The 27676-nt window shown below is 51.7% G+C and overlaps 1 protein-coding gene across 3 annotated transcripts in view; it reads right to left on the bottom strand.

Moving 5' to 3' along the window:
• The window catches only part of LGR6 (leucine rich repeat containing G protein-coupled receptor 6), a 216770-nt gene that overhangs the window by 48147 nt on the left and 140947 nt on the right, over nucleotides 1-27676 (bottom strand). For all 3 annotated transcript variants that reach the window (XM_039533142.1, XM_039533140.1, XM_039533141.1), the window contains 2 exons: nucleotides 26465-26680; nucleotides 11505-11576 (listed from right to left, as the gene is read on the bottom strand). In XM_039533142.1, the coding sequence (XP_039389076.1) occupies nucleotides 11505-11576; nucleotides 26465-26680 (288 nt within the window). The remainder of the gene's footprint in view (nucleotides 1-11504; nucleotides 11577-26464; nucleotides 26681-27676) is intronic.

Genomic DNA, 27676 nt, shown 5'->3' with positions numbered 1-27676 from the left:
CTCCTATTGGCACCAACCAATGCTTGGTGCTCTGCAAGACACAGAATGCAGGCTGCACTGGGAGGTGCTTTAGCATGTGCCGTCTGGCCTGGCTGGCTTCTTGTGGAAGAAGCGAGTCTGCAGGGGGGAGAACGGGACTGGCTGTTTCTCACCTATGCAAACCTTTTCCCTCTATGCAGAACACAGCAAACCCCTGGCAGAGCAAGCACCCAGCGTCTGGCTTTGGGGAAAGCTGGCCAGAGCTCCCCAGCACCAGCTTCTTGGCTAGTATGAAGCATTTCTTCCGTCCAGGCATTTATTCTTACCAGCCGTGCATGGAAACCGCCCCATCTTTGCCTCGCGTAGTGTTTGCGTCACTGTCCAGGGGTTTACACAGGATTGAAATTTATACTGGAGGGGGAAGGCATCTGTCTGTAGCTCCTGCCTTATCCATCTCCAGCTGCCAGTCCCTCTCTAGCAGGGCTCTGTTCCCTATTTAGAGATGTAGCAATGCCCAGAATGTGTCTGCTCCAACCAGTGTTTCTGTCTGTTCTGTAACAGATGAAGGTACGGAATTAAATATGTTTTCAATTCCAACTGATTTATTTAACAAGCTGGACATAAGCCTTTGAGAGGCGGGCTCTCGTGGGGGGTCCCGCAGACACAAGCACATAGCACTTACAAGACACAAAGGAAATTGACCGCAAAGCACAAAGCAATGGGGACCTCAGTGATTCAGCTTGCAGACTATAATCGTGTGGCGAATGATGGGGGCTGGGCAGTGCAGAGCGCTGTTGCATTCCGCCATCCTGAGGGGCGTGGGCTCAAAGCCCGACGGCCCGTTGGTCATTTGTGAAATGAGTTAGGGGACAGGGGGGCTCATACTAACCCCTGTTTGTGCAAATTACTAAAACGCTGCACCCTGCACTGCACTCTGCTCAGGAGAGGAAGGTCAGGGCTGGCTCGGCAGTGGGGGCTGCGGGTTGGGATTGAGGGGTGGGTGTGCATGCAGAACCCTGAGCTAGAGGGGGCTGCGGGGCAGGACTGAGACACTGGCAGAGCTGTGCATGGGGAGCCCAGGACTAGGCTAGCAGGGGGCTGTGGTTCACAAGACTGAGGGGCCTTGGCAGAGTTGTGTGTGGGGAACCCAGGCCAGGGAGAAAAGAGGGGGCTGCAGCGTGGGACTGAGGGACGTGTGCAGAGTTGGAGGGAGGGAGGCAAGACTGGAGTAGCAGGGAGATTGACACTCAGGAGCAAGGTGCGTGGGCAGAGCTGCGGGTGCAATGAGAGATGCATGGTGGAACCTGTCTGCCCACAGCCTGCCTCTCTCCGGTACCGCTCTGGCCTGCGCTGACTCTTCCTCCCTTTCACGCTCACATGTTCTGGGAACAGAGGGCTCATTCCTCCAGCGTGAGCAGCTGCCCTGAGTCAGCCACTCATTGGCAGGCAGCGCCAAGGTCATCAGCCTGCACAGGGCTGGAGGGGAATTCCAGCAAGATGAAGCACAGGGGACAAGGAGCCATGTCAGAGCAGCTCTGAGAGTGAAGGGCATCTTTGGGGAGGTTGTTGGCCTTGGTCTGGTTGTTATGAGTTCAGCAGCTGGAGAGCTGGGAGGCTGGGATGGGGTAGCGCTGGGGGATGGATGGACTAACACTGGGGAGTTGGGGATGAAGGGATGGGGCAAAGCTGGGGGGATGGGATGGGGTCACACATGGGGTGGGATGATGTAAGGGAGTTGGAGGGGATGGGACGGTGATGCTGGGGAGTTGGGGAGATGGGACGGGGGTCACACTGGGGAGATGGCAGCGGGACAGGACTGGGTTCCTCCAGACCAAAGGGGGAAAGAAATAGCAATGAGGGTGAGCAGTTACCCCTCAGGATGGGAATCATCATCCTGAACCCCCACATGGAACATCTCCACCAGCAGGAGCAGCTCAGGGTGGAACACGTGACCCAGTGGGTCAAGCTTACTGTCTCCAGTGTTGCTTGTGCCATGTGGAGTTCTCCTTGTTCCCGGTCCCCAAATATTGCATCTGCCTTGGGGGCATATTCCAGAGCAAAGTGAAACCGGGGCATAGCCCAGCTCCCTCTGAGTGAACAAAGGGGCCTTGCCAAAGATCCCGAGGCAGGAGAGGTGTTAATGGCCCTGGATCAGCGAAGCCAGAGGCTCAGTCTGTGCCCTCAGATATGTCCAATATATGCCAGGCCGGAAGCAAAGGGCCCATGGAAATCAGAGACGGGTCAGATGGCACGCTCGGCAGGAGCGCTCCTGATGCTACAGTGCATTCTCTGGTCGGCTTCCCCAGCTCCCACTCTCGTTATTAGTGGTTATTTACACAGCCCCCAGGGTGCTGTGCCCAGCAGGCAGTGGTCCTGAAGACTCACCCTGTACTAGTGGAAGGGAACTCCCTGACAGGTGGCCTGTCTCCCTGGCTCTGCTTGCATTTCCCCTTTCTCTATGTCACCCTATGCCCCTAAACTGCCCTGCTGCTAACAACCCCTCTCCAGCTGTACCCACGACAGAGCGGATCACTAAGCCAAAGTCTTTGTCAGGGGCCATGGGAGGTGAGTGCTTCACTTTTCTAGGTGCGCAAATTGCGAGGCCCTCCAGGACTGATTGTCAGGAAGTGCTGAGTGCCCACAGCTCAACCTGGACCTGACGAGGCCGCTCAGCACCTCTGAAATCAGGCAGGAGATGTCTCAAGTTGGGGTCATTAATGTGCAATAGCCTAGAGAAACCTTTTGGGCTTTTGCCCTAGGAATGCATGTGCTTGCAAAGGATGCACTTTGTGGTGACCTGTAACTGGCACAATTACACTGCGTACCGGCTGAGGGCAGAAGTGAAGTAGATCTGCTTAGGCCGACTGTCTTTTGTAGGGAATAACCCAGCGAAGGCAGGGAACTCTTTAGCCTAGAGATACCCTGGTCAGAAGGGAGCGAGAGCTGTGGGTCTCCACCGCAGAAAGCTGCGCAAAGCCCACAGATTTTGATTGCATGTCACAGGGATCCTGACTGTACAGTGGACACTCTAGTGCTAGATGAACGAGGCAGCTGCCTAGGGTGGCAGGTTTCTAGGAGAAGCAATTTTGTTTTTGAATGCTCTGCCGGCGAAACTGAGGGGAGAATGAGATGATAGCTGCTAATGAGTGCTAAGAAATGTAGTAGCTGAGAGGACAGCGCATGCTCCCCACTGCTACATGCTGCAAATCCGCACATGCTCAGGGACCAGGGCATGGAGGGTTAGGCACACTGAAGTTTTGCAGACTGTCTAGAGCTGCATCTGCAGCTTGTGCACGGCCCAGGGGTCCTAATTGTGCACAGCCCAGGGGTCCCGACTGTGCATGGCCTAGGGATCCCGATTGTGTATGGCCCAGGGATCTGGACTGTGCACAGCTCAGGGGTCCCGACTGTGCACGGCCTAGGCATTCCGACTGTGCACGGCCCAGAGGTCCCGACTTTGCGTGACCCAGAGGTCCTTATTGTGTATGGCCCAGGGATCCAGACTGTGCATGGCCCAGGGATCTGGACTGTGCACGGCCCAGGCATTCCGACTGTGCATGGCCCAGAGGTCCCGACTGTGCGTGACCCAGAGGTCCTTATTGTGTATGGCCCAGGGATCCGGACTGTGTATGGCCCAGGCATTCTGACTGCACGGCCCAGGGATTCTGACTGCGCATGGCCCAGGGGTTCAGACTGTGCACGGCCCAAGGATTATGACTGTGCGCAGTCCAGGGGTCCCGAGTGTGCATGGCCCAGGATTCCCATACACCACTGGGGAAGGCAAATTCTGCTCTAGTGCCTGGGCATCCTTTGGCAAACGGCTTCTCCCAGACAGTGACAAGTGCCCCATGTTCCTGAAAGGGTTAAGTCAACCCTGTGGGGGTCTCGGCTGGAAGATTCCCAGCTTCCTACCTTCCTGCTTTCGTGGCCCAGGGCATATTCCCCCCACTTCCACAGAAAATCTAAACATTCAGCAGCATCAGTAGGTTCCAGCCCTACTTTCTTCATTTCCAAAGCCCGTCTAATTACCCACATAATGGGAGCAGCGAGTTGTGAAAGTCTGCGGTGAGGGCACTTCCTGTGAGGCAAGGTTAGGCAGATCTGATGCCTGGGGCCAGTGGGTTTGGGATCAGCCCTTTCGGGAGACGTTTTTAATTTATGAACATTATTTTTTTTAATGAAAAGGCTTTTAAACAAGGGAAGGTTTGTTCCCTCCAAGTGATTTATCTCCCATCTGTGATTAGAGAAGGAAGTGTCAGGGACTGGGGAGCTGCAGAGATGGGGAACAAGCAGGTCACCCCAGGCAGGTGGGATGAAGCTTGATCGCAGGGCATTGTGTACATTGCCCCGTGCTCCACGTTGGGTGGGAACCACTGATTCAAAGTGCTGGAGAGGCACACACCAGTCACCGGCTGTAGGTTGCTGTGTTCTCCAAACCAGTGAGGAGTCCTGGGTCCAGGAAAGACCTCAGCATCCTGGGGCTTGCATGGAGGCACTGGTGGTATGATCAGGCCTGGGGATGGGGCAGGAATGGGGCAGCTACTTAATGCATGACTCTCTGTGGCCTTCTACAGATGGGTGAAAGGACAGCCCCACCACCAGTCCTGCAAAGCTCTGTGCGGGCCATGCTAGCGGGTGAAGGGACGTGTGCGTCAACAAGGGACTGGCATGTGTGTGTACATGGAGGCGGGAAATATGCGTGTGTTGGTGTGTGTGCACGGGGATGCATAGGATGTGTGTGGTGTACAGGGCGTATAGGGCGCATGTGCGATTGTTGGTGTTCGTGTGTAGGGGGGCTGTGTGTGTGTGATGCATAGGGTGAGTGTGCATGTGTTGGTGTTCGTGGGTGTGTGTCTGTAAGGGGGATCAGAGAGCAGCTCAGGCCAAAGGCGTGGCTGTTGGTCATGTTCCCTTTTAGCTGTGGCCTGGGGACCTCTCCTCCCACCCCAGCTCTGCAGGGGGATGCCATCTCCACCCGCAGGCCTCCAGGGTGCAGTAGGCTGGGGGCCGCTGCCTTCCCCAGTTTTACCACAGTCGGTGGAGGTGAGAGGACAGGAGACACTGATACCGGATCCTAGTACCAGTCCCTCTCCTCCAGCCACGGCTCAGGTGCTCCCCAGGCAGCTCCAGGGGCGTCTGGGAGGACTGTAGCTTATTTGCTACCTTTCCCTCCAGTGATTTAGCTGCAGGATCTGCAGAAGCCGGTGAGATCGTAGCAGAAAGCTCCAAATGCTGCCCCTGAGTGAGCCTCACATACAGAGATGCTGGATGTCTATGCCGAAGGGCAGGAAAGAAGCAGCCATAACTCCACCCCTCGCTCACCTCCCTGCTGGGAGGGTCCTTCTTCACTTCCCCCTCCCCTGTCTCTTTATCCCCCTCTTCTCTCTTCAGGTCTACTGAGGTCTGTAGGCTGGGCCCATCACCCTGGCATCTGAACCCCTCCCAGCTACACAGAAAAGTCCATCCCTCTCCACACCAGTCGCTGCCTTTTCTCCCATTCTGCCTCTAATTTTCTTGCCTCTCCTTTGCCTGGAAGGGGCCGCCCCATCCCCTCTTCGCTCCCCTCCTTTCCCCTCTGCTCCCCTCTCTCCTGCGACTCCATGCACCATCTCTGCTCTTCCTGCCCTCTTTGTTCCCTGCAGCCCCAGGGCACTGCCTGCTCCTCAGCCTTCTTCACCCCCCTCTCTCTCAGGTCACTTCTGTAGCCCTTCGACAGTGCTCTGCAAACACCCATTGAGAACTATCCTTCCTACCATGCTCTCTGCTCCCCTACTCTGCATTTCCCCTCCCTGCTAGGTCCCCCTTTCCCTTTTCTGTCCAGTAAGCTCATCCCTCCCCCAGTGAGCCATGGCACCTGAACCGCTGTGCCGGAGTGACCTACCCCTTCCCCTCCCTTTGCCTGCCAGGTCTATTTCCAGGGTGAGCTCTTTGGGGCAGTGCCCAGTGCAACAGGGCCCCGATCTCAGCGGGCCCTGAGGCCGGCCTGCAGCACCAGCCATAACGCACAGCAAGGTGCGCACGGCCACTGCCTGGTTTGCAGTGTAAAGCGAGCCGGGAGCTGAGGGAGGCCCATGAGCTCCGCAGGCCCGTGGGCACGCCAGAGCCAAGCCCCTTTCCCTGTCAGACGGTGCTGTTCGAATGCTCCAGCCAAAGCCAATTTTCAGTTGAGAGGCATCCAAGTTCGCAGACATGCTGGAATCCCTGCTATGCACCTCTCTCCCCTATTAGTGTATCAGAGGCCCTGCCGGCTTGCCGAAACCCATCTCCTTGCCACGGATGGGATGGGAGCCGGCACCCCGGGCCACAAACGCCCCTTCTTGCAGCTTTGGTATAAGAAGCTTTGTCTTCTCTGTGGCAAAATCATAAGAGGATGGAGGCAAAAATCTCTCCCCTCCCTCAGCTGCCCTCCTCCCTGGGGCTTTTGCAATGTGGGCTCCTGTGAAGAACAATGAGTCCCTGTAGAAACAAGAGACGCTTCCCTTGCTCTGGGGCATGGAGGGGGCAGGGGGGGGGACGGGCAGCTGCAGAATTGGGCTGGGGGGATTGAAACTTGAGTTAACGTGTGTGCGTCGCCCCGGCGCTGTACGGTTTGTGTTTTACAGCCCCAAACGCAGTACATTCTGGGGTATGTTTTACAAGGCCAACGGGACTTGCTACCCAGGCTAACGCTGTGGCTGGCATCTTGGCTTTTGACATTCCTCACTTCTGCTCTTTCTAAAGCTCCTGGTTTTCCTTAGCGCCACTTGGCTCCTTCCTTTCACCTCTTGCCAGCTCAATCCAAAGCCTCCTGCCCTACGGTTCTGCCCTCTCCTCTCCCCATTACCCAGCCTTGCCTTTGCAGGGGGAGCTACCAGCTGCTGGCTTTCGCCCTCTGTTATTCCTATTGTGATTCGTTGTTTTCTTAGTAACTCTTGCCCAGCTCCTTGGCATTTAAGGAGGCAGCTTTTGCTCTTTACACAGCATCATACCACGCAGAAAATTCACAGCCCAGTGGAGTCCAAATAAGTGTGTTTACTAACGATACACAATATATATGCCAGGCCTAACTACAGCTTCTAGAACACAGTGAGCACCATTAGAGGGCTCACAACCTAGTTAAAGGAATATTACCCTTTTCTCATACTCATGCCAAAGGTGCTATATAAAGAATGTGGCACATAAGGTATCTTGAGCTCTGCGATTTACCCCCGGTCTCCTTGGGAGTCTTAGCAGACACGCCTCACTGGGTTTCTCCAAGAGGCTTGGAACTGATGCCAAACCACATGAGAGATAGAGGTTTTATCTTTCTTCCTGTTATGTTGCATGAGAGATGTCTAAATAATGAAGGTTTGGGCTAGCCAGAGGGGGAAATACCCTTCTAGTAAGTGGCTCACATGAAAACCTTCGAGAGTAATAACTGGAGATAGACCAACATCAGAGTAGCAAGGCTGTGGGGCAAACATTTGCATCTACCCGCTTTCTCCTGCCGCGTTTTGGTGTCTGTGCCTTCCTGAGCAGCTGGGTTAGGGGGGCTGCTGCTCTATTGTGCCATTTGCACACCCCTTGTGAAGGGGGCAATGCACGGCTGCCCTGGCTCTGTGGGGCACTACTCATTTGGCTGGCAGAGGAGGGGAACTCACAACCCCACTTTCTCTTTACCTCTTTCCAGCAGTGTCTGCCCAAAGGGAGTGCTCACTGTGATCCGTCTGTGCACAGACTGGGCACGTAGAGGAGAATTCCTGAATGCCCCCGGCTCCGAGCTGCGGAGGGACTGCACAGAGCGATCAGAGCCATTTCTCTTTTGAATCTAAAACAGGGCTTCTCAAACTTCATTGCACTGAGACCCCCTTCTGACAACAGAAATTACTACACGACCCCAGGAGGGGGGACTGAAGCCTGAACCCGCCCGAGTCCCAACGCCCCAGGAGGTGGAGGTGGCGGGGAGGGGCAGGGCAAAGCCAAAGCCTGAGCCCCACCACCCCGGGTGGGGAAGGGGTCAAAACCGAAGCCCAAGGGCTTCAGCCCCAGCGAGGGGGCCTGTAACCTGAGCCCTGCCACCCAGGGCTGAATCCCTCAGGCTTTGGCTTGGGCCCCGGGCCCCAGCAAGTCTAAGCCATCCCTGATGACCCCAGTAAAATGGGGTCGTGACTCACTTTGGGGCCCCGCCCACAGTCTGAGAACTGCTGATTTAAAAGATCTGATTGTATTTTACAAAGGACAATCCATCTCCCCGCCTATCCTGGCCAATCCAGCTGTCTAGACGTGGTGGGGAATCTCCAACTCTGGGAGCTGGGTAACTAGCTCCCATCAGTGCCTTTGAAAACCCCACCCAAAATGTCTTTACCCCTGCTGAGCTTTAGAAGTAATAGCCATAACAACAGGGCACATGGTTCCATATCCGCAATGGAATAAAACACACCTCTTGGAAACACAGGAGCAGATTCTGCTCTGAGCAATACCCTGGCCATCTCATTGACTTCACTAGTGTTACACCCATAAAATAACTGGGAGCAGAATTTGGCCCATGAAATACTGAAAAATAGGTTAAAGACTACATGTGAGATTAGCAAAATATCCCAAGCCTGTACTGGAGGCAAGAGAAAGAAGTTTAAAGGAAGTGTCCAAAGGGGAGGCAGTGTGGTCTAGTGGCCAGACCACAGAACACTCCCACAGCACCCCACAGTGCAAGGGGTGGGCTCCCACTGCTACACCCCTTTTGTGGAGTGCAGCACCAGCGCCAATGGACCAGCCCTGCCCTTTGGGGGACAAGGTGTGCCCCCCACTGGTGCACTCAGGAAAACTGCAATTGCAACAGTGAAGGGGCGTGCATGGGCAGAAGCTCTGGGCACACTCCTTATCCTCACTCCTGTGCACCCCAGGTAGGAGCCTGGAAGAAAGGAGGAGACGCAACAAGAGGGCTCCTTGGATCAGTTGAGAAAGCAATGAATCTCCAGCTGCAGAGGTGATGCCTGACTGGTAATTCCCTGCGGGGGCAGGAGATGAGGGAGACAAAGAGAAGGATCTCCCAGCCGTGGGGAAGGACAGTGGTGGGAGCTTGCTCAGCCTAGTCCCATGCTGCACCTGTTTTCGGGATCAGTGGTCTCCTGGACTTTGATACTATCAATTTTCCCCCGATGTTGAGCTCTGCACAGGAGAGGGGGCAGAAAGCCAGCTGGGCTGGGTTACCCCAGGTTGGCCTGAGCAGGAGGCTGGTGTAACGTATGCCACTGTCATGTGGTTCCTAGGGCGTATGTGCCAGCAGGGAGCGCCCCTCTCCCATCTCCACCGGCTACTTTACAGCTAGACTCTGTCCCCATGGCGCTGCCTGAAGACAGATGGGAATCTGGAGCAATGCACATGCCAGTCCAAGGAAAGGTGTCACCTGGGGCTTGAAACGAATCTGAACAATGAAATAGCTGGAGCCAGCTGACCAGTGGGCGGCTCTTGGCCATTAATGCGAGATGCCTTGATGCCTCCACCATGCAATCGTCACAGCAAGCTACCCTGGCTTTGCACGCCACACCCAGAAACCCCCGACAGTGGGAAATGAGCTGTACGCACAGAGATTTCTCTTCTCCCAGCTAGTCTCTGATTCTTCCCCCCTCTGTTTTACACTGGGTGTTATGTTTTGGGGGGAGGGGAGGGGACTGGGGAGGCTGTAATCCATGACGGTTCCATCTGGTCTACACTGACATCATCCAAGCAAACAGTTGAACACAAAGAATAGCCACAAGCAGGCCCTAGGCCGGGCTGGGGATCAGATGCCATGGTGAGGGACACACATGGAACACTCAGACAGCGGAGACGTCACGTTGACGGCGGCCTCCCCTCACCCCATGTGCAACTCGGTTTCCTTTCACTGATCTATAATGTGCCTGTCTTAGAATCTAACCTAGCCTCTCTTTCTCTCGGTACATGCCCCACGCCCACCGCCATGGTAACTGAGTGCCTCGTGGTTCCGTTATAAGTACACACAGACACCTCCAGTGGCAATCCGGAGGAGACCAAGCCACCAGTACCAAAGTGTAACACCCTCCTCCCTGTTCTGGGTGCCTCAGGCTCTGTCGGCCCAAATGCAAGGGAGGACGTTTCCTGAGACTGCCCTGCCCACAGCCCTCTGGGGACCACACCTAGGGACCACGGCCCAGCTCCTCAAAGGTATTTAGGCTCCAATGGGAGTTAGGCACCTAAATACCTTTGATTATCTGGGCCCAGCAGTTTGCCTGCAGTATCTGAGCAGCTTCCCGCTGAGCACGGAACAGGCCGTGTCTCTCTGAGCGACACTTTTATGACAGGACACATCGTCTCTCTGTTTATTCCCATCCCCTTCCCCTTCTTTTGCTGGGTTCTGCCCAAGGCCAGCACAGAGGGAGAAGTTTCTGTGCAACTGAGGGCAAGAAGCCGCCTGCTCAGACATTTTGGAGCCTGGATTTATTTGCTTGTTTGTTTGTTTTTCACATGAGGCCAGTGCACGGCCCATTAAACCCGGGCCGTTCACAGGGCAGCCGCACGGACTCCTCCCGGGCGAGGCTTTTCGCTCTCTCCTGCAGCTCAGGGCCAGTAGCTAGGAGCAATCCTGTTTTCTGATGGAGTTCCTGTCCTACAACAGATCCATGCCTGACTTACAAGAACCTTGGAGTCTAGGCCAATGCTAGCCTGCCCGCAGGACAGACTGTACAGGAGAATTTGTCTGTTTCATCATCATTATTATTAATAAGAATCATGGTTATTACAATAGTGGCTAGGGACCAACCAAGAACAGGGCTCCGTTGTGCTAGATATTGTACAGCCAGGCCAAAAGACAGTCCTTGAAGTTGTTCGGGTGGCATAAAATGCTTGTAAAATACCTTGGCCAAGATTTTTCAGCCCTGGCCACTGATTTTTTAACCGGATTTCATTTTTGGGTGTCCAGCTTGAGAGACCTTAGAAGGCCCCGATTTCCAGACGGTGGGAGAGTGAGCAGAGCTGGCATGTGAGGTGTTGACAGCTGGGTGGCTGAGGCTGACGACTGGTGAAAAGTTAGGTGCGTACTCAGGGGGCACTGATGAGATAAGAGACCAGGGCAGAGCAGCAGATCATGATAAAGGTCATCATGCTGTACCCCCGGGGGATGTAGCCAGTGTGTTTAGGGGCCTGGTCTGGCTCACCAACCTGGTTAGCAGCTGTATGCATGCCAGGCCCTTCAGTTTGTGGGGGAATAGTGGAGCTGGAGAGCAGCTAACGGGCTATGAGACCGGGTGGAATTGCTCAGTCTCGAAGCACTTTCCTCCAGGGGCAGCTGTTACAAGAAGGAAGCAAAATAACATAACACGAAGCAGCAAACAGGCTGCAAAACACGCCAGCTCCTTCCAGGAACCCCATGTTTAATTGGAACGCCCCTCCAATGCACACTCCCCATCCCTCATGCACCTGAGCTGCGCTTCGCCCCTGGGCCTGGCATGGATACACACAGCACCCATGTTGGCTCCACTGCTAGCAAGCTGGCAGGGATCCAGAGAAGAGAAAACGGGCATTATTCCCTGCCGAAGAGAAAACGGGCCACTCACAGAGTTTCCAGGCTGTGCAGCCCTTCAAAGCTGTTGATCCCCAGGCTCTGGATCTGGTTGTTGTGCAGGTGCCTGCAGAGAAAAGGGAGATGTTTAATTGGGGCCGAACTCAACTGGCCTTTCTCCAGCAGCCCCTGAGCAGTGACGGCGCAGGGGTGCTGACAGAGCTGAGTGCTGCTTCGCGCACGAAGGGCACCTTGCAGAGAGTCGCTAAACCACTAGGCTCTCAGGATGGCCACAGAGTGCAGCAAACAAGAACGAGGTAGATCAAGGGTTCTCTTTCTCTTTCTGAGCCCCGCTCCACAACATGCTGTAAAAACTCCACGGCCCACCTGTGCCACAACAACTGGTTTCTGCATATAAAAGCCAGGACCAGTGTTAGGGGGTAGCAAGCTGGGCAATTGCCTGAGCCCCACGCCACAGGGCCCCCCGCAAAGCTAAGTTGCTCAGGCTTTGACTTCAGCCCCGGGTGGTGGGACCCCTGGCTGCAGTCCCGAGCAGCTGGGCTTTGGCGTTCTGCCCTGGGCCCTAGTGAGTCTAACGCTGGCCATGCTTGGCAGAACCCCTGAAACCTGCCTGCAGCTACCCAGGGGGCCCCAGATCCCTGATTGATAACCACTGAAGTGGATGTTACAGCATAAAGCCAGTGCTCAGTGGCCTATTTTCTTCTTAGTCAGTGGGTGTGCCCTCCGCTATCTCTAACATTATCTCTACCACAATAGGCCCAGTTCCAGCCCTTACTCAGGCATTTCCTTTTCCCTTTACCATGCAAAAGTCTTTAAACCCCGCATTACTGCCTGGTCCATTGTGGTAAATCCCCAAAGGTCAGGGGTAAAGAGCCTGCCGGCTCTTCCTTTGCTGAAATGAGAGCTGCCTACATTCTGAGTGATGCAGGTTCCCGGTGTGCCCGGGGTGGAGGGAAAAGGGGGCATGTGCTCCGGGTGGAGGTTCTTGGAGCCCTTTCCCCTTCAGGAGAAAGGCACAGAAGTGAGTCTGAGCGAGCTGGAGGGGCCTAAACCAGTGTCGCCGAGACACTTGGGGCTAGAAGATAGCGTGTGTTACAGCAGCTCAGCACCCTCCCACGCACCATCTCCAATTTGGCCCTTTCTGGGACACCATCCTGTGAACTGCCTCTCCTGCCATACGCCTCTTGGCAAATGACACTCAGTTTGCACAACCACTCAGCGCCAAGCTGCACAAGTGCAACACGGACAAAAGAGCTTCCTGCCCAGCTCACGCGTCCCGTGCAGTTCGCACCACTGTGGGATCTAAGGCAGAGATTTCCCAAGCTCCTTAGTGGGCTTGGATGCCCAATTCCCATTCATTTTACTAGGAAGCCCTGGGCTTTGAAAAACTCAAGCCAACACGGCTAACTCATGTTGGGCCCTATCCGGCCGAGCACCTTCAACAACCATTCATAGCATTAGGCCCCATGGGTGGATCCAAGTAGACTAAGCACAGATCTTCTTCTGCAATGAATGTTACAATGACTATGGCCCAAAGCCCTGTCCTCATTTGCCTCCCCTGCCCCACTGAGCTCAATGCCTGGGTAGAATCCAGGCTGCATTTACCTAGAAGTGTTTTCGAAACAAAGAAAATAAAACCTCTGAGCCCCATGAGTCTTGGTCTTTTAGTTCAGTGCCATGATGTCTACAGTCACAGCTTTATTAGCTCTTGCTCGCAGAAAGATGGAAATACTTCCAGATTTAGACTTCTGGATTTACTCCAGTTTGACTGCAATCAAGGTTATCTTCAGTTTAATGCTTTAAAAAGGTCTAACCCCGGAGCCGAGTGGCTAACGTGACATTCTGATGTGCCTTATCCACACTGAATTAGCAAATCTTACCCGCTTTTCTCCTCCCTTCATTGTCTTTTGTCCCAGTGCCACATATTGTGCACTGTGTGTGTTATTTCTGATGCTCGAGGGCCCGTGCAATATGAAGTCCTTCTGGGCTAATTCTGCTGCTGGAGATCTGTGTGCCATCCCTATTGTAAGGGCAGTAAAGTCTCCGGTGTTACATCTGTCCTTGAGACCCCAGGCATGGTACAGTCCCATGGGTTCCCATTGGGAAGTCCTGTGTGTTATTTCTGTCTACACTACAGGAACTATAGCGACAGAGCTATGTCACTGCCGCTGTGCCGATATAACCCCATAGTGCAGACGTAGCTTACAGGCTCTAGGAAAACCACTTCCCTGAGTGATGGTAGCTAGGTCGATGGAAGCAGTCTGCCATTGGCCTACCTGTGTCTACACTGCAGCATGGGCATCATAGTTACAGTGTTCAGAGTGCTGGAGCTATATCAACCTACATTTTAAGCGCAGGCCAGGCCTCTCTCTTCATTTTTGGCAGAACCAGGATCTGTGTTACTGGATTCTTCCTTCCAAGCTGTCAGTGGCTATCTGTGTGTGTGCATGGGTATTAGCCACCCGACTCCCATTCCAGTCAGTGAGTGCCCCCACTGGCTGAAACAAGGCATAGCGCTCCAGAATCCCACTCCTGTGATCTTTTCAGTCCAGACAGATGGATCCTGTGTGCCCCGGGGACATTCTGTGAGCAGAGAAGGCAATGCCAAGGGGACAGACTGTGAGTCCTTGCTCACCTGAGTAGTTCCCTTGATTCCAGTTGGGCTCCTCACATGAGTAAGGACTCACCACTCTAGTAGCAGCTCAGGGGGACAGAATATTCGCTGTGTTCCACTTCAGTAGATCAGTCCATTTTATGTGCCTGGGGCCTTGCCCCTGATAAATACCAAGCCCCTCACATTCAGACGCAGACAGATTCTGTATCTGCTGTGACGTAAAGCCTTAATCTATTACCATAGAATTTATGGTCAGTCTCTTGCCCGTCTGCATTCTGGAACACAACCTATTGTATCCTATAATACAGCCTCTTTAAAATGGCCTGGGGCCGCGCTAGCAGGTGGATCAATGATATTTGCATTACTTGTGCTTGCTCTAAATCTGCCTTGGCTCAGAAAAAAAATCTCTCACTGCACCTGGATTTGAGTGCAGGCAGCGTCACCGAGCTTCCCAGTGCCAAATGTTCCATGGTAAAAGCAGGAGGATTTACGAGCCGGGGAGGAGGCAGGCTCTGTGTGGTAGTTAAATGGAGGCTTGTGACGATCGGAGCACAGTTTGGAAACCAGCTCGACTCTCCCAGAGAAGCACATTTCCATCTAGTCATTCTGATGAGAACACACAGATTTTGGGGAGACATGGGGGTGGGGCAGTACAGGAAAATTTACTGGCTGCTCCCAGAGGTAAGTGGGGGAGAGTAAAAAGCAGCTGCAAGAAAACTTGGATCAATTGTGATTCTCTGAGGAGGAGAAAGATTTAGATAAAAATCCAAGTCAGGAGATTAGAGGAGCTATTTCTCTTTGTCACAAAAAAATATGTTCCACGTCCAGATGGTTTCCTCCATCAAATTTTATGGGGCATTTTCAGATCAAGTTGCCCTTACATCACTTTGGGCTTTCACACCAAGATGACGCCAGTCGTTTGAGTCCCTCTGAACTTGGATACTGCACTTGCCAAGCCAAAGGTTTGGATCTACTGTAGCTAGTGCCTCAATGCATGTTCCCAGGGATGGGGGATGCCAAAGGAGTGAGGTACAGAACAGAACCCCAATCCTATAGTGCATGTGTTCATTTGAAATGACAAGGATGGGCATGAGGAAACAGAAAGACAGGGCTTGCAGTTCAGATAGCAGGGACAACATTTCTGGCTCCAGATGTGATGGGTCCTCAGCTGTGGACCTCGCTCCCCCTGGGATCCTGCCCCAAATTACTCATCTTCCAGGCCTGGCACATGATGTATTAAGTAGCATTCCCTTAGGGGGGTCTGGCAGAGAACCGTGCAGAATGCAGAGCTTTCATCTGGACAGACAGGCTGGGGAAATGAAGGTCTTGTTACAGATCCTCTCTCAACTCAGTCAGTCTTAACAGAGGCATCCTGGGCAGTGTTCTACACCTTTATAGGGCATCACAAAGAGAAAAAAATAACGTAATGTCTTCTCACCCACCCATGTGAATACACCTTGACTTGGAACATTCATGACTTTAAAAACAGCTATCTTCCTCCTATGGGGCCAGATTCTGATTCCCTCACTCCTGTTCTCATCCAATCCTTCCATCCATTTCAAGGGGGCCACTCAAGGAGTAAGGTAGCACTGAATGTCCTAGATAGAGTTTGATCCAGGCGGTGCTCCATCTCCAAGGAGGCGACGTCCCTTTGGGATGTGCCATCATGATGACTGAATGTGAGTAAAGGTGGCACAACCTGGCCATTCACTAGGACCAGAAATGAAGCCCGACTGGAAATGTCTAGGTTTAGAAATGTTTGAGATGCAGGATCTCGTCAGTTTCATTCATATCAGTGAGGAGGAATGAAACAAACACTGAACCAATTTTGCTTAAACTTGGCTTGAAGATGTTTGGAGACCAAGCAAAGAAAGGTCCAAGCCCCAAAGACATATTTTTGTTGTTGCTGTTGTTGAGAAAGTTGTGAGTGATTGAAAAAGCGGGGTTATAATGGAAACTGCAGCCCGGCCTTCACTCTAGCGGTTGCTCCCGGAGAACACTGACATAACAATCACAGGAGACTTTGACTCATAGTGCGAGCTGGAATGGGAAATAATTGAAGAGATGAACTCCTCTTCCCATCCATGTTAAACAAATTACTTCAGCAAGTGGAATTTCAGCTTCTCCAGTGTCTGTCAGTTCAAGCCTGGCTCAGAGAGTCAGTTCTGCCTGGTAAATTACAGCTGGTTTGACAAGACTTGAGATATTTTACTCCTGTGCACGTACATGGCGCTCTCTGGAGGGATGTTTTGACAAAATTAACAGATCAATTCCATGAGAAACCTTTCTGCTCATCCTGCTCCCCTTGAAGTCAATGGACAAACTTTAGCTGCCTGTTTACAAATACATGCACCTCTTTTTGCAGGCCAGGATCATGAGGCAAAATCTCACAAATTCTCACAGGGGAAAATATTTTCCATCCAGCATTACGTGGGATTCAGGATGCTGAGAGAATGCTAAGAATGGGGCTGAGCTCCCTGATGGCAAGGGCAAGAAATCCTGCGAGATGTTCCTGGCATTAGCAGGGCCTTAATGAATAGAACCTGAGCACCAGCACTGGCACACACGGCTCACCTGAGCACAGCCACTGGCACACGCGGCTCACCTGAGCACCGCCGCTGGCACACACAGCTCACCTGAGCACAGCCACTGGCACACACAGCTCACCTGAGCACCGCCGCTGGCACACACAGCTCACCTGAGCACCGCCGCTGGCACACACAGCTCACCTGAGCACCGCCGCTGGCACACACAGCTCACCTGAGCACCGCCGCTGGCACACACAGCTCACCTGAGCACCGCCGCTGGCACACACGGCTCACCTGAGCACAGCCACTGGCACACACGGCTCACCTGAGCACAGCCACTGGCACACACGGCTCACCTGAGCACCGCCGCTGGCACACACAGCTCACCTGAGCACAGCCACTGGCACACGCGGCTCACCTGAGCACCGCCACTGGCACACACGGCTCACCTGAGCACAGCCACTGGCACACGCGGCTCACCTGAGCACAGCCGCTGGCACACACAGCTCACCTGAGCACCGCCGCTGGCACACACGGCTCACCTGAGCACAGCCACTGGCACACGCGGCTCACCTGAGCACTGCCGCTGGCACACACGGCTCACCTGAGCACCGCCGCTGGCACACACAGCTCACCTGAGCACCGCCACTGGCACACGCAGCTCACCTGAGCACCGCCACTGGCACACACGGCTCACCTGAGCACAGCCACTGGCACACGCGGCTCACCTGAGCACAGCCTTTGGCACACATGGCCAGGGCCATCCAGAGGCCTGGGGTCTCCCCACCGCCAAATTGCCGCCGAAGACCTGAAGCGGAAGAAGCTCCGGGGGCCCCGGCCCCGCAAGAGTTTTCTGGGGTCCCCGGAGCAAGTGAGGGACCCCGCTCCAGGGCCCCCAAAAAACTCTCGTGGGGGCCCCTGTGGGGCCCAGGGCTTGGGGCAAATTGCTCCACTTGCCACCCCCTCTGGGCAGCCCTGCACACGGCTCACCTGAGCACCGCCGCTGGCACACCCGGCTCACCTGAGCACAGCCGCTGGCACACCCGGCTCACCTGAGCACCGCCGCTGGCACACCCGGCTCACCTGAGCACAGCCGCTGGCACACCCGGCTCACCTGAGCACCGCCGCTGGCACACATGGCTCACCTGAGCACCGCCTCTGGCACCCACGGCTAACCTGAGCACTGCCGCTGGCACACACAGCTCACCTGAGCACAGCCGCTGGCACACCCGGCTCACCTGAGCACCGCCGCTGGCACACATGGCTCACCTGAGCACCGCCTCTGGCACCCACGGCTAACCTGAGCACTGCCGCTGGCACACACAGCTCACCTGAGCACAGCCGCTGGCACACCCGGCTCACCTGAGCACAGCCGCTGGCACACCCGGCTCACCTGAGCACCGCCGCTGGCACACATGGCTCACCTGAGCACCGCCTCTGGCACACCCGGCTCACCTGAGCACAGCCGCTGGCACACCCGGCTCACCTGAGCACAGCCGCTGGCACACCCGGCTCACCTGAGCACAGCCGCTGGCACACCCGGCTCACCTGAGCACCGCCGCTGGCACACATGGCTCACCTGAGCACCGCCTCTGGCACACCCGGCTCACCTGAGCACTGCCGCTGGCACACACGGCTCACCTGAGCACCGCCGCTGGCACACACGGCTCACCTGAGCACCGCCGCTGGCACACACGGCTCACCTGAGCACTGCCGCTGGCACACCCGTCTCACCTGAGCACCTCCGTTGCCACCCACGGCTCACCTGAGCCCAACTCGCCTACCAAACGTAGACAATTTCAGCTCTAGATTCCAAGGCCAGAAGGGACCCTTATGATCACCTAGTCGGACCTCCTGTGTAACACAGGCCAGAGCTTTCACCCAATGGTTCCTGCTTCCCAGTGCCGAATTTGTAATGAAAGAGGTGCTGGGGCTCAAGCCATTTTTTAATTTTCATAACTGACGTGGGAAGCCCACAGGTTCCGGGGCTCTGAGCTGCCAACCCTAAAGGTGCCGGGGGTCAGCCCTGGCACAAATTAAGCACTGCTGTCTCTAGCCTATTAACTTCTGGATTAACCAGAGCACAGTCCATCCTGGGTATAAGAATCTACACAAAAAAAAATCCAATCCTAGCTATTGTTCATGATTTTTGACCCCGGTATGGTCCAGAACCTCAGCCAGTGGAAACCAGCAGAGATGCACTGATTTAATAGACTGAGGCTGATTCACACCAGGGGAAGATCAAGCCCAACTTTTTAAATCTATCTGTAACAGACCATGAATAAAAAACCAACCATCCAAATAAATAAGGGGAAAAGAAATTGCAGTCAACAGGGGCATCAGAAAGCTTGTTCTCGAACTCTTGTTTAGCTGCTGGCATATGCTGGGTGCATGGTTCTTCAGAGGCTGTTGAAAAAAGGGAGACATCCAGGCATGCTGAGAACCCTGAAATGTTGCCAGCTCTCGAGACTCAAGTTGTACAGAGGAGAGTAATTGCACAACAACCAGAACACTTGGGACTGAGCTGAAGCCTCCAGAGCTGAAGCATGAGTTGCTACAGCTTGAGCTAGCGTGCCAGGCTCTCAAGCTGCAGCTTTGATCAATTTGTATCCTCTGGGGATCAGCACAGAGGGGGACCAGTAACACGCAGGGTTACAATAGCTCAACTTGCAAGTGATGGAGCAGAAGAAAATCCAGTGGATCTGCCTGAAACAGGGTTCCAACTCACTGAGGAGTCAGAGTTGGTCTCCCCACTGGCGTGGCATCCAGAAGGAGCACTGAGAGTTTATATTGGCAGGTGAGTAGCATGCATCACTGTGGCTGTCTGCACTTTGAAATGGGCTCCCTCCCCTGTGGAGTTAGACGAGCACATGCACCCTGCTGAAAAGAGGCGTGATTTGTTGTTGAACATGTTTCTCTCCATCAGAAAAGCAACCAGGCGAGAGACAGCCTTGCATCTCCTGTGACTGCACTGCAGTCTGGGAAACTGGAAAAGCACATCAGGAAAAAATTACAGGAGCCACCTGCCTCCAATAAAGAACAAATAGCAATTACCAACGGGGGTCTCTCGTCCCATTAAAAGCTCTCTAAACAGGCTGTAGCCCTGCACTCGATTAAAACAGGATTTATTCCAAATTCTCCTTGCGGAAGTCTTCTGGCAAATTGTCTCGTTTTCCTTTTCATTCTTATTTTCAAATACCTTTTCCTGTGCGTGAGAGGATCCCTGGAGAACAAAGTCCTGTGTCTAGCAACAAGCACGGCACAGACAGTAGCAGTACAGGCCCCCCCGCACCACTTGGAAGTCTCCAGGGAAGAGAGCAGCTCGGTCGTTCTGCCCATTAAGTGTAACGATTACAAAAAAGAGGAAAGAATTAGTGCCAATGATACCAGTCTGTTAAGAACCCGAGGATGTATAAACAGGGGAGTAGGGAAGTGATTTTACACCTGTATATGGCCTTGGTGGGACCAATACAAGCATACCGCATCCAATTCTGGTGTCCACATTTTTAAAACAACATTGAAATTTTGGAAAAAGTGCAGAGAAGAGCCATAAGAATGATTTGTGTGCTGGAAAAAATGCCTTAGAGTGGGAAACTTACGAAATGCAATCTGATTAGCTTATTAATCAGATCATGAGGTGACTTGACCACAGTGTGTAAGTGCCTTCATGGGGAGAAAATATGGGGTGTGACAGGCTCTTGGATCAAGGGGAGAAAGGCAGAACAAGAATCAATGGTGACGTTGGTGATGGTGTCCCTAGCCTCTGTTTGCCAGAAGCTGTTCGTTCCCTCTGGGGCACTTGGCACTGGCCACTGTCAGAAGACAGGATACTGGGCTAGATGGGCCTTTAGTCTGACTCAGTCTGGCCGGTCTTATGTTCTCATCAATGACTGGAAGTTAAGGCCAGACAAATTCAAATTAGAAACAAATTTTTAACAGTGCGGATGATTAACCATTGGCACAAACTACCAAGGAAAGTGATGGATTCTCCATCACTGTCATTTCTAAATGTTTCCATTTTTTCTCTTGAAGGATCAATGTGACCAGCTTCATTTTCCACCAGTCACTTATATTCCATTGCCTTGGATCGAATTCAAAGTCTGAAATGAGTTGGGATCTCGCCAAGCACTGTGAACCTCTTGGATGACATAGGGGAGTGTCATGGCTTGGTCTTGGTCAAAAACCATTCAAAGTCCCAAGCTCAGTAGAGGCACCTGGTCACGGGAACTGTGCAAATTCACCTGGACAACCCCGAGCAGTGGGTAGCAGTGGTTCGACTCATTTGGAGATGAATAAAATCAGCTGGAATTGACAGCAGCTGGGGATTTCAGAGAGTGCTATTCATCTCTTCTATGGGTATTAGAGAAAGAAACCCACTTTTCTCCAGGCAAAGTGCACAGCCCTCAGAGAGAGAGAAGCAGCTTTTGTGGACTAAAAGGCCAAGACATGGAGCCCAGATGCTCTAGGTAATAGATTTTCTTAATACTAAAGGTTCCAAGGTGTCTTACGAAGGTGTGGATCATTAACCCCACTTTACAGATGGCGAAACTGAGATACATACCAATGCAATGGCCATTTTATCAGAAGACTCCAAGTTTGGGGATCTTAGCTTGAGATACTGAGGTGCTTGGTCCCCAAAGCTCCCACTAAAGTCATCTTGAGCTGGGGGTGCTCAGCTTCCCCTGCCTCCCTGGAAATCAGGCCCCTGGTGCCTCCAGTTGGGCTCCCAAACATAGAAGCCTTCTCTCTTGGCCATGAAGCAAGCCCCCTTCACAGAGCGGAACCCCACTGGTAGTAATAGTGGGAGGGTGTATTTCCCCACATGACCACCAAGAGGTAACCAGCACAGAGATCAGCTGATCCCTGACTTGACCCATTCCCCACCGTGCCACGACTTCCCAAAGCCTGTGGGGCCCTGAATACGCAGCATGTTCCTGGAGGGACTTCTGAACATTTGGGGGTAGGCGATATTGCTGCTCCGGTTCCTCTCACCCACTTTTGAGTGGCATCTGCCACATTTTCATCCCTCCCATGCTGAAGAGCAGAGGGGTTGAGTGAGAGCTCACTCGCGGCAAAGCACAGCGAGCCTGAAGGCCAACCTTTAATACCAAGGGGATGGGCACCTGAGTCAGGCTATTTGTCATGGAGTTGAGCACTCTTGGCCATGTGACAAGACAGGGCTCTGGAGGGTGGGGGGGGTGGGAGGGGGCCCTGGCATCGCTCGTGCTGCTGTAGGTCTGCAGTAACTTCAGAGGAATTTCCCCACTTGTGACTGAGAGCAGGACGGCCCATGGTCTTTACCAAGACAGCAGCACTGCAATGGAAGCACGCCCTTCAACCAGCTCCAGGGACAGAAGGCAGCTCAGACTTCATGGCCCAGTCACCCTTAGCCGCTCTGCTCAGGGTCGTGCTGACAGGAGGAAATGAAGCTGCAACCCCCAGGCAGTGTGGTATGACAGAGACCAGGTTTCCCCACACAAACGCCAGAGGCTTACTGAGCCTCACCCTCTGCTCTGCGTTTATTAGGCCTTTGAAAGAACAAAGCACAACTAGGACCTCTCTGCCTGGAGCAACAGGCTAGGTGCCCTGGTAGCAAACACCATCTCAGCCTAGTCAATCCATCTCCCCGTCCCTTCCCGGGTAATCGCAGCCAGGACTTGTCTTTGTGGCCTCCCATCTCTCTCCCCAGGGAAAGGCAGCAGGTTAGATATTCCTGGCTGGGTTCAAGGGGAGAGTAAGAGAGGCTGTCCACCAGGAAAAGCCATTCTCCTAACCGCTGAATCAATCCCTGCAGTACGTTCATGATGCCCCAAGGAGCCGGGGAGGCAGCGTGTCGGGGGAGTCCCTGATGCTGGTGCATCCTGGAAGATGCAGTCCAGCCTGGGAGTTCAGCCCATAGAGGAGAATGGGGACATGACGTAACTAAAGCAAGACGTGAGAAGTAATTCTTCCACTTGGCACTCAGCTGGAGTTCTGTGTCCAGTTCTGGGCACCACGCTTCGGGAAAGATGTGAACAAATTGAAGAAAGTCCAGAGGAGAACAACAAAAATGATTAAAGATCTACAAAGATGACAAGGAAAGATTGAAAATACTGGATTTGTTTAGTCTGGAGAAAAGAAGACAGAGAGGACATGATAAAGTCTTCAAGTACATAAAAGGATGTTTTAAAGAGGAACGTGATAAATTGTTCTCCTTAACTATGGAGGACAGGCCAAGATGTAATGGGCTTAAATTGTAGCAAGGGAGATTTAGATTAGACTTTAGGAAAAGCTTCCTGTGAGGGTACAGTAGTTAAGCACGGGAACAAGTTGCCTAGGGAGATTATGGAAACTCTGTCACTGGAAGTTTCTAGGAACAGCTTAGACAAAAACCTGTCAGGGATGATCTAGATAATACTTAGTCCTGCCTCAGAGCAGGAGCCTGGACTAGATGACCTACCGAAGTCTCTTCCAGTCCTACATTTCTATGATAAACTACAATTCCCATGATGCACAATGGTAGCATATCCTAATTGAAATATTTCTGGTTGTAGCCCTTCTGGTTTTCAATGAAAAAAAAATATTTTGTCAAAAATCCCAATTTTCAGTCAAAAACCAGTTTTGATTTTTCGACCAGCCCTACTCACAGATGCTAAGTGACATTCTGTCCCTGTCATGCTGGGTCAGACTCCAGAGTGAAAGTCTCAGTGTCCCATTCCCAACCCCCTCATGCCTCCCCGCTTCCCCATATCAAACAAGCCAGCCCTCAACATCACTGCGCTAACACTCACAGCAAAGGAACCTGCAGTTATCAAAGGCAGGGAAGGGACGCATGGTGGAGTGATTACATAGGGGCCTGCTTTCAAAACACTCTGCAACCCTTGTTACAAACCTGCAGCAGAAATGGGAATGGGTCAGGGAATTCTTCAGTTGGGGGTGTAATTTATAAGCAGAGGCTGAAGCCCCTAATTTATTCCAGATTGAGGCAGGTATATTTTGCTGTGGGTTCATCCCATTATCACCGGATGATCAGCTGTGTCTTTCCCAAAGGCCCAAGGTGTGTGGAGTAGGAAAGCACGTTGCTGTATCTGGGAAGGTCGTGTTCTCAGCTACAAAACTGCTGATGAGGGGCGTCTGTGAGCGTTAATCAGCCTATAAATGACAGCTTTTTCCTGGTACTCCTCCACATCTGCTCTTAGCTCCCCTCTCCCACAGGTGTTCATGTTAAATAACTCCCAGACTAGAAGGGTACTTAAGTTTATGGCAGCGGCTAGCCTCTCTTCTCCCTGCATGTGCAAGGTTGTCCACTCACACCTGGACAGGCACATGCTCTCTGCATGATGGTGGGGAAGTTTTACTGGCTGATGGGCTGAGATTCTTTGCTGAGGTTTCGGAAAGCTTGTTAGCCTCGTCTGAGGCTGAGCATGGCGCAAGGCAGCTCATGGATCGGGGCACAAGGGGAGCATCAGATCTTCTGTGGGCTAGGGGCTGACACGGGGAAACCGTGAGCATGGTGGCAATTTGTGTGGCTGGTTCTGAGGGACACTTGTGAGCCCCACAAAAATCCTGAATGATCTCCCACAATGTCTGGTTAGGCTCCAACACAACTCCCATATCCAGCCGTCTGTGGGAGGGTGCTCCTTTCTGTCTTGTGGTCAAGGACTCTTCTGTTTTCCCACCATAGTGAAGAAGTTTTTTCCCACCCAAGGTTTGGGATTCCCAGTATGAGAGCAGCATGCTTTTGAGGTTGAGATAACGGTTCAGTTTTGGGCCCTCCACTACAAGAAAGATGTGGAAAAATTGGAAAGAGTCCAGCAGAGGGCAACAAAAATGATTAAGGGGCTGGAGCACATGACTTATGTGGAGAAGCTGAGGGAACTGGGACTGTTTAGTCTGCAGAAGAGAAGAATGAGGCGGGATTTGATAGCTGCTTTCAACTACCTGAAAGGGGGTTCCAAAGAGGATGGATCTAGACTGTTCTCAGTGGTAGCAGATGACAGAACAAGGAGTAATGGTCTCAAGTTGCAGTGGGGAGGTTTAGGTTGGCTATAAAGAAACACTATTTCACTAGGAGGGTGGTGAAGCACTGGAATGGGTTACCTAGGAAGGTGGTGGAATCTCCCTCCTTAGAGGTTTTTAAGGTCAGGCTTGACAATGCCTTGGCTGGGATGATTTATTTGGGGTTGGTTCTGCTCTGAGCAGGGAGTTGGACTAGATGACCTCCTGAGGTCCCTTCCAACCCTGATATTCTATGATTCTATGAAAGGCAGTTGAAGCCAAATGGCATCACAAGTGATTGAAATGATGACTCTAAGTGCCTTGGGATGACTACATTGGGTCCTATTCTGTGTGAAGGATAGCTCAGTGGTTTGAGCATTGGCCTGCTAAATGCAGGGTTGTGAGTTCAATCCTTAAGGAGGCCACTTAGGGATCTGGGGCAAAAATTGGTCCTGCTAGTGAAGGCAGGGGGCTGGACTCAATGACTTCTTGAGGTCCCTTCCAGTTCTAGGAGATTGGTATCTCTCCAATAATTGAAAACAAACTGATTATCTGACATTTCTCAAGCTGTTCCTAGTATTTCTCCCCAATGTGCTTTTACATTCCATCTAAGCAGCTGAAGTCAATATTTAATAAAAGTTTGAAAAGTGTATATTTCTATAAGGCTTCAGCAAACGCTTTTTCTTCTGAGATCTAAGCAATTGCTAAGCTTTCCCTAAGCACTAAACGTTGATGATACTTTATCGCTGGCTACAAACACGTGTATAATGTAGCACTCCATTTTACCTCCCATAAGCAAGGCTGTAACTATTGCATGTACATAGAGAGCTTACGGGGCTTTCATGCGGGTTCCCACATCTGTACCCTAGAGTTCAGAGTGGGGAAGGAACCCTGGCAGAGGGGTTCTGAGCTACTTGGCAATTACACTTTAACTTACTAATCAACACCAACCAAGAAACTGCCAACTAATTTGCAGATGTAAGTTTCCATTTAGAAGACAAATAACATGTAAGCCCCCAGTTAATGTAAGGGATGCTTCCCAGTATGAAATTATAAGGCATCCGTTTGCCATATAATTACAGATTGTAGAGTGTTTACTGTTTCTCAGTGCCTGTGAAATAAATGTATTCCATCTGGAATGGAGCAGTCATTGGAAGCAGTATCATTTTCCTAGACACTTCAATATAACATAAATTATGTCTTTATATTCCAATTGCATAGTAAAAAGAATCTAGAAAGTACCAAGTAGGTTTAGAATTATTACAAAGAATAGCAGCCCCCTAGCTACTGATCTCTCTCTCACACACAGTGCTGATATCAGAACTGTTGTACGTCACCTCCCAAACCCAGAGTAGTTAGGAAAGTTTTTGGTCAAAGTTTCTTTCCAACAAAAAAAGGCTTTTTGACAAAAAACGAAAAGTTTTGCAGAAACTTTGGTAGAAATTTTCCAGTTGTTTTTAAAATGAAAAGCCAGAAACTTTTTGGTACACATTTTCATTAAAATATGTGGGGTTTCGGTTTGCAAAACCAGAACATTTTTACACAAAACAGTTTTCAGAAAATGAAAACGTCATGCTTTTTCATTGAAACACTGAAAAAAATTGTGGAAAATTTAGAAAGAAAAACAATTTCAAAAATTCATATGACAAATAATTAGCATTTTTAAAATCAGCTCGATTCAAAACACTGGTTTACTACTATTTGAGCTAAAGGAGATCTCCTTTATGTGGCAGCAACAGTAGGTCTTTTATCCGGATCATCTTGGCCTGGCCACTAGAGAGTGGCATTGCTCATTCTCACACACACATAAATACAAACAGCCTATAAATGTACAGTGCAATGCCTATAAATGTACAGTGAATGTCGACAGCTTACAGTACAACGAGGCTGCTGAGGTTCTGGAAGGCGTAGTCAGGAATGTGCCAGATCAGGTTGAGAGCCAGCGTCATGGCCTGCAGGGCTGGAAGGTTATTGAGAGCTTGGACAGGGATCTCTGTCAGGGCATTATCATCCAGCCACAAGTGACGTAAGGAGGGCAGTCCCTCAAAGCTCTTCATGGGCACCACGGAAATCAGGTTTGCATCCAGGCGTCTGGGGGAAAGAAACAGTGTGGATGAGTAAGAGGTTCACCCAGCGTTGCATGATGTGCCTCTATTGTTAGTTAAGTGGGTTTCTTGCTGCTGACTCATGAGAAATTGAAAGCCCTGGAGATGGAGATGGTCTGTAAAAAGCAATTAAAGCAAGGGAAAGCCACAGTGCAATGTTCCAAGCACTGCCCAGGACAGGTGCTGCAACCGTGACCTAGCAGCACCTCTTATGGGACCTTGAGGGTAGTTCATTTGTGTAGCCCATTCAAACCTTTGCCTCTCCCAAGGTTGCCAACTGCCAGTTCTGATGGTATTTCTAACAATGTAACTGGACTAAGACCCATCATCTTATTTCATATAGACGTGCCGAACAGCTGCCAGCCAGGAATGACTGAATTCCTGGGGTCCTGGATTAGATATGAATGCCTGACTCAGAAACCAAAGACAAGGAGGGAGGGAGCATCAATGGTGAGCATCCATCAGACCATATCTCAGAAGATGCTCTCTGGGTCACAGGAGTTCAGGTCTTAGTCCAACTACTCTTTACAGTCATGAAAACCCAATGACTGGAGCTGGTCAGAAACTGGAAATTCTGTTCCATGAGAAATTCTGCCTTTGAAATTTGATTTTATTCCAAATTTCCCCAGGAACAAAAATTCTGAAAGATTTCCATTCAGAATAATTCAAAGATTTTTTTTCAATAATGTCAAACTGTTTCATTTCAATAAGGTGCAAACATTTCATTTTGATAATGTCAAAACATCATAATATAAAATGTAGAACATATGTATTATACTGAATATTATCTGTAACTATAATGTAATATTAAAATTAATTTTTAATTGGATATTAAAGTCAAAATGAAATGACTCAAAGTGATAAAGTCAAACCAAACCTTGTTGAAAAGTGAGATCGAAATGATTTGTTTCAACTTTTTCCTGTCAAAAATTTTGTTGAAATCAACATGTTCCTGGACATGTTTAGATTCTGACAAAATCGT

This window comes from Mauremys reevesii, linkage group 4 (genome assembly GCF_016161935.1).
Source record: "Mauremys reevesii isolate NIE-2019 linkage group 4, ASM1616193v1, whole genome shotgun sequence".
Lineage (NCBI taxonomy): Eukaryota > Metazoa > Chordata > Testudines > Geoemydidae > Mauremys > Mauremys reevesii.
Note: the sequence above shows the minus strand (reverse complement) of the source record. Positions and strands in the feature narration are given on the sequence as shown.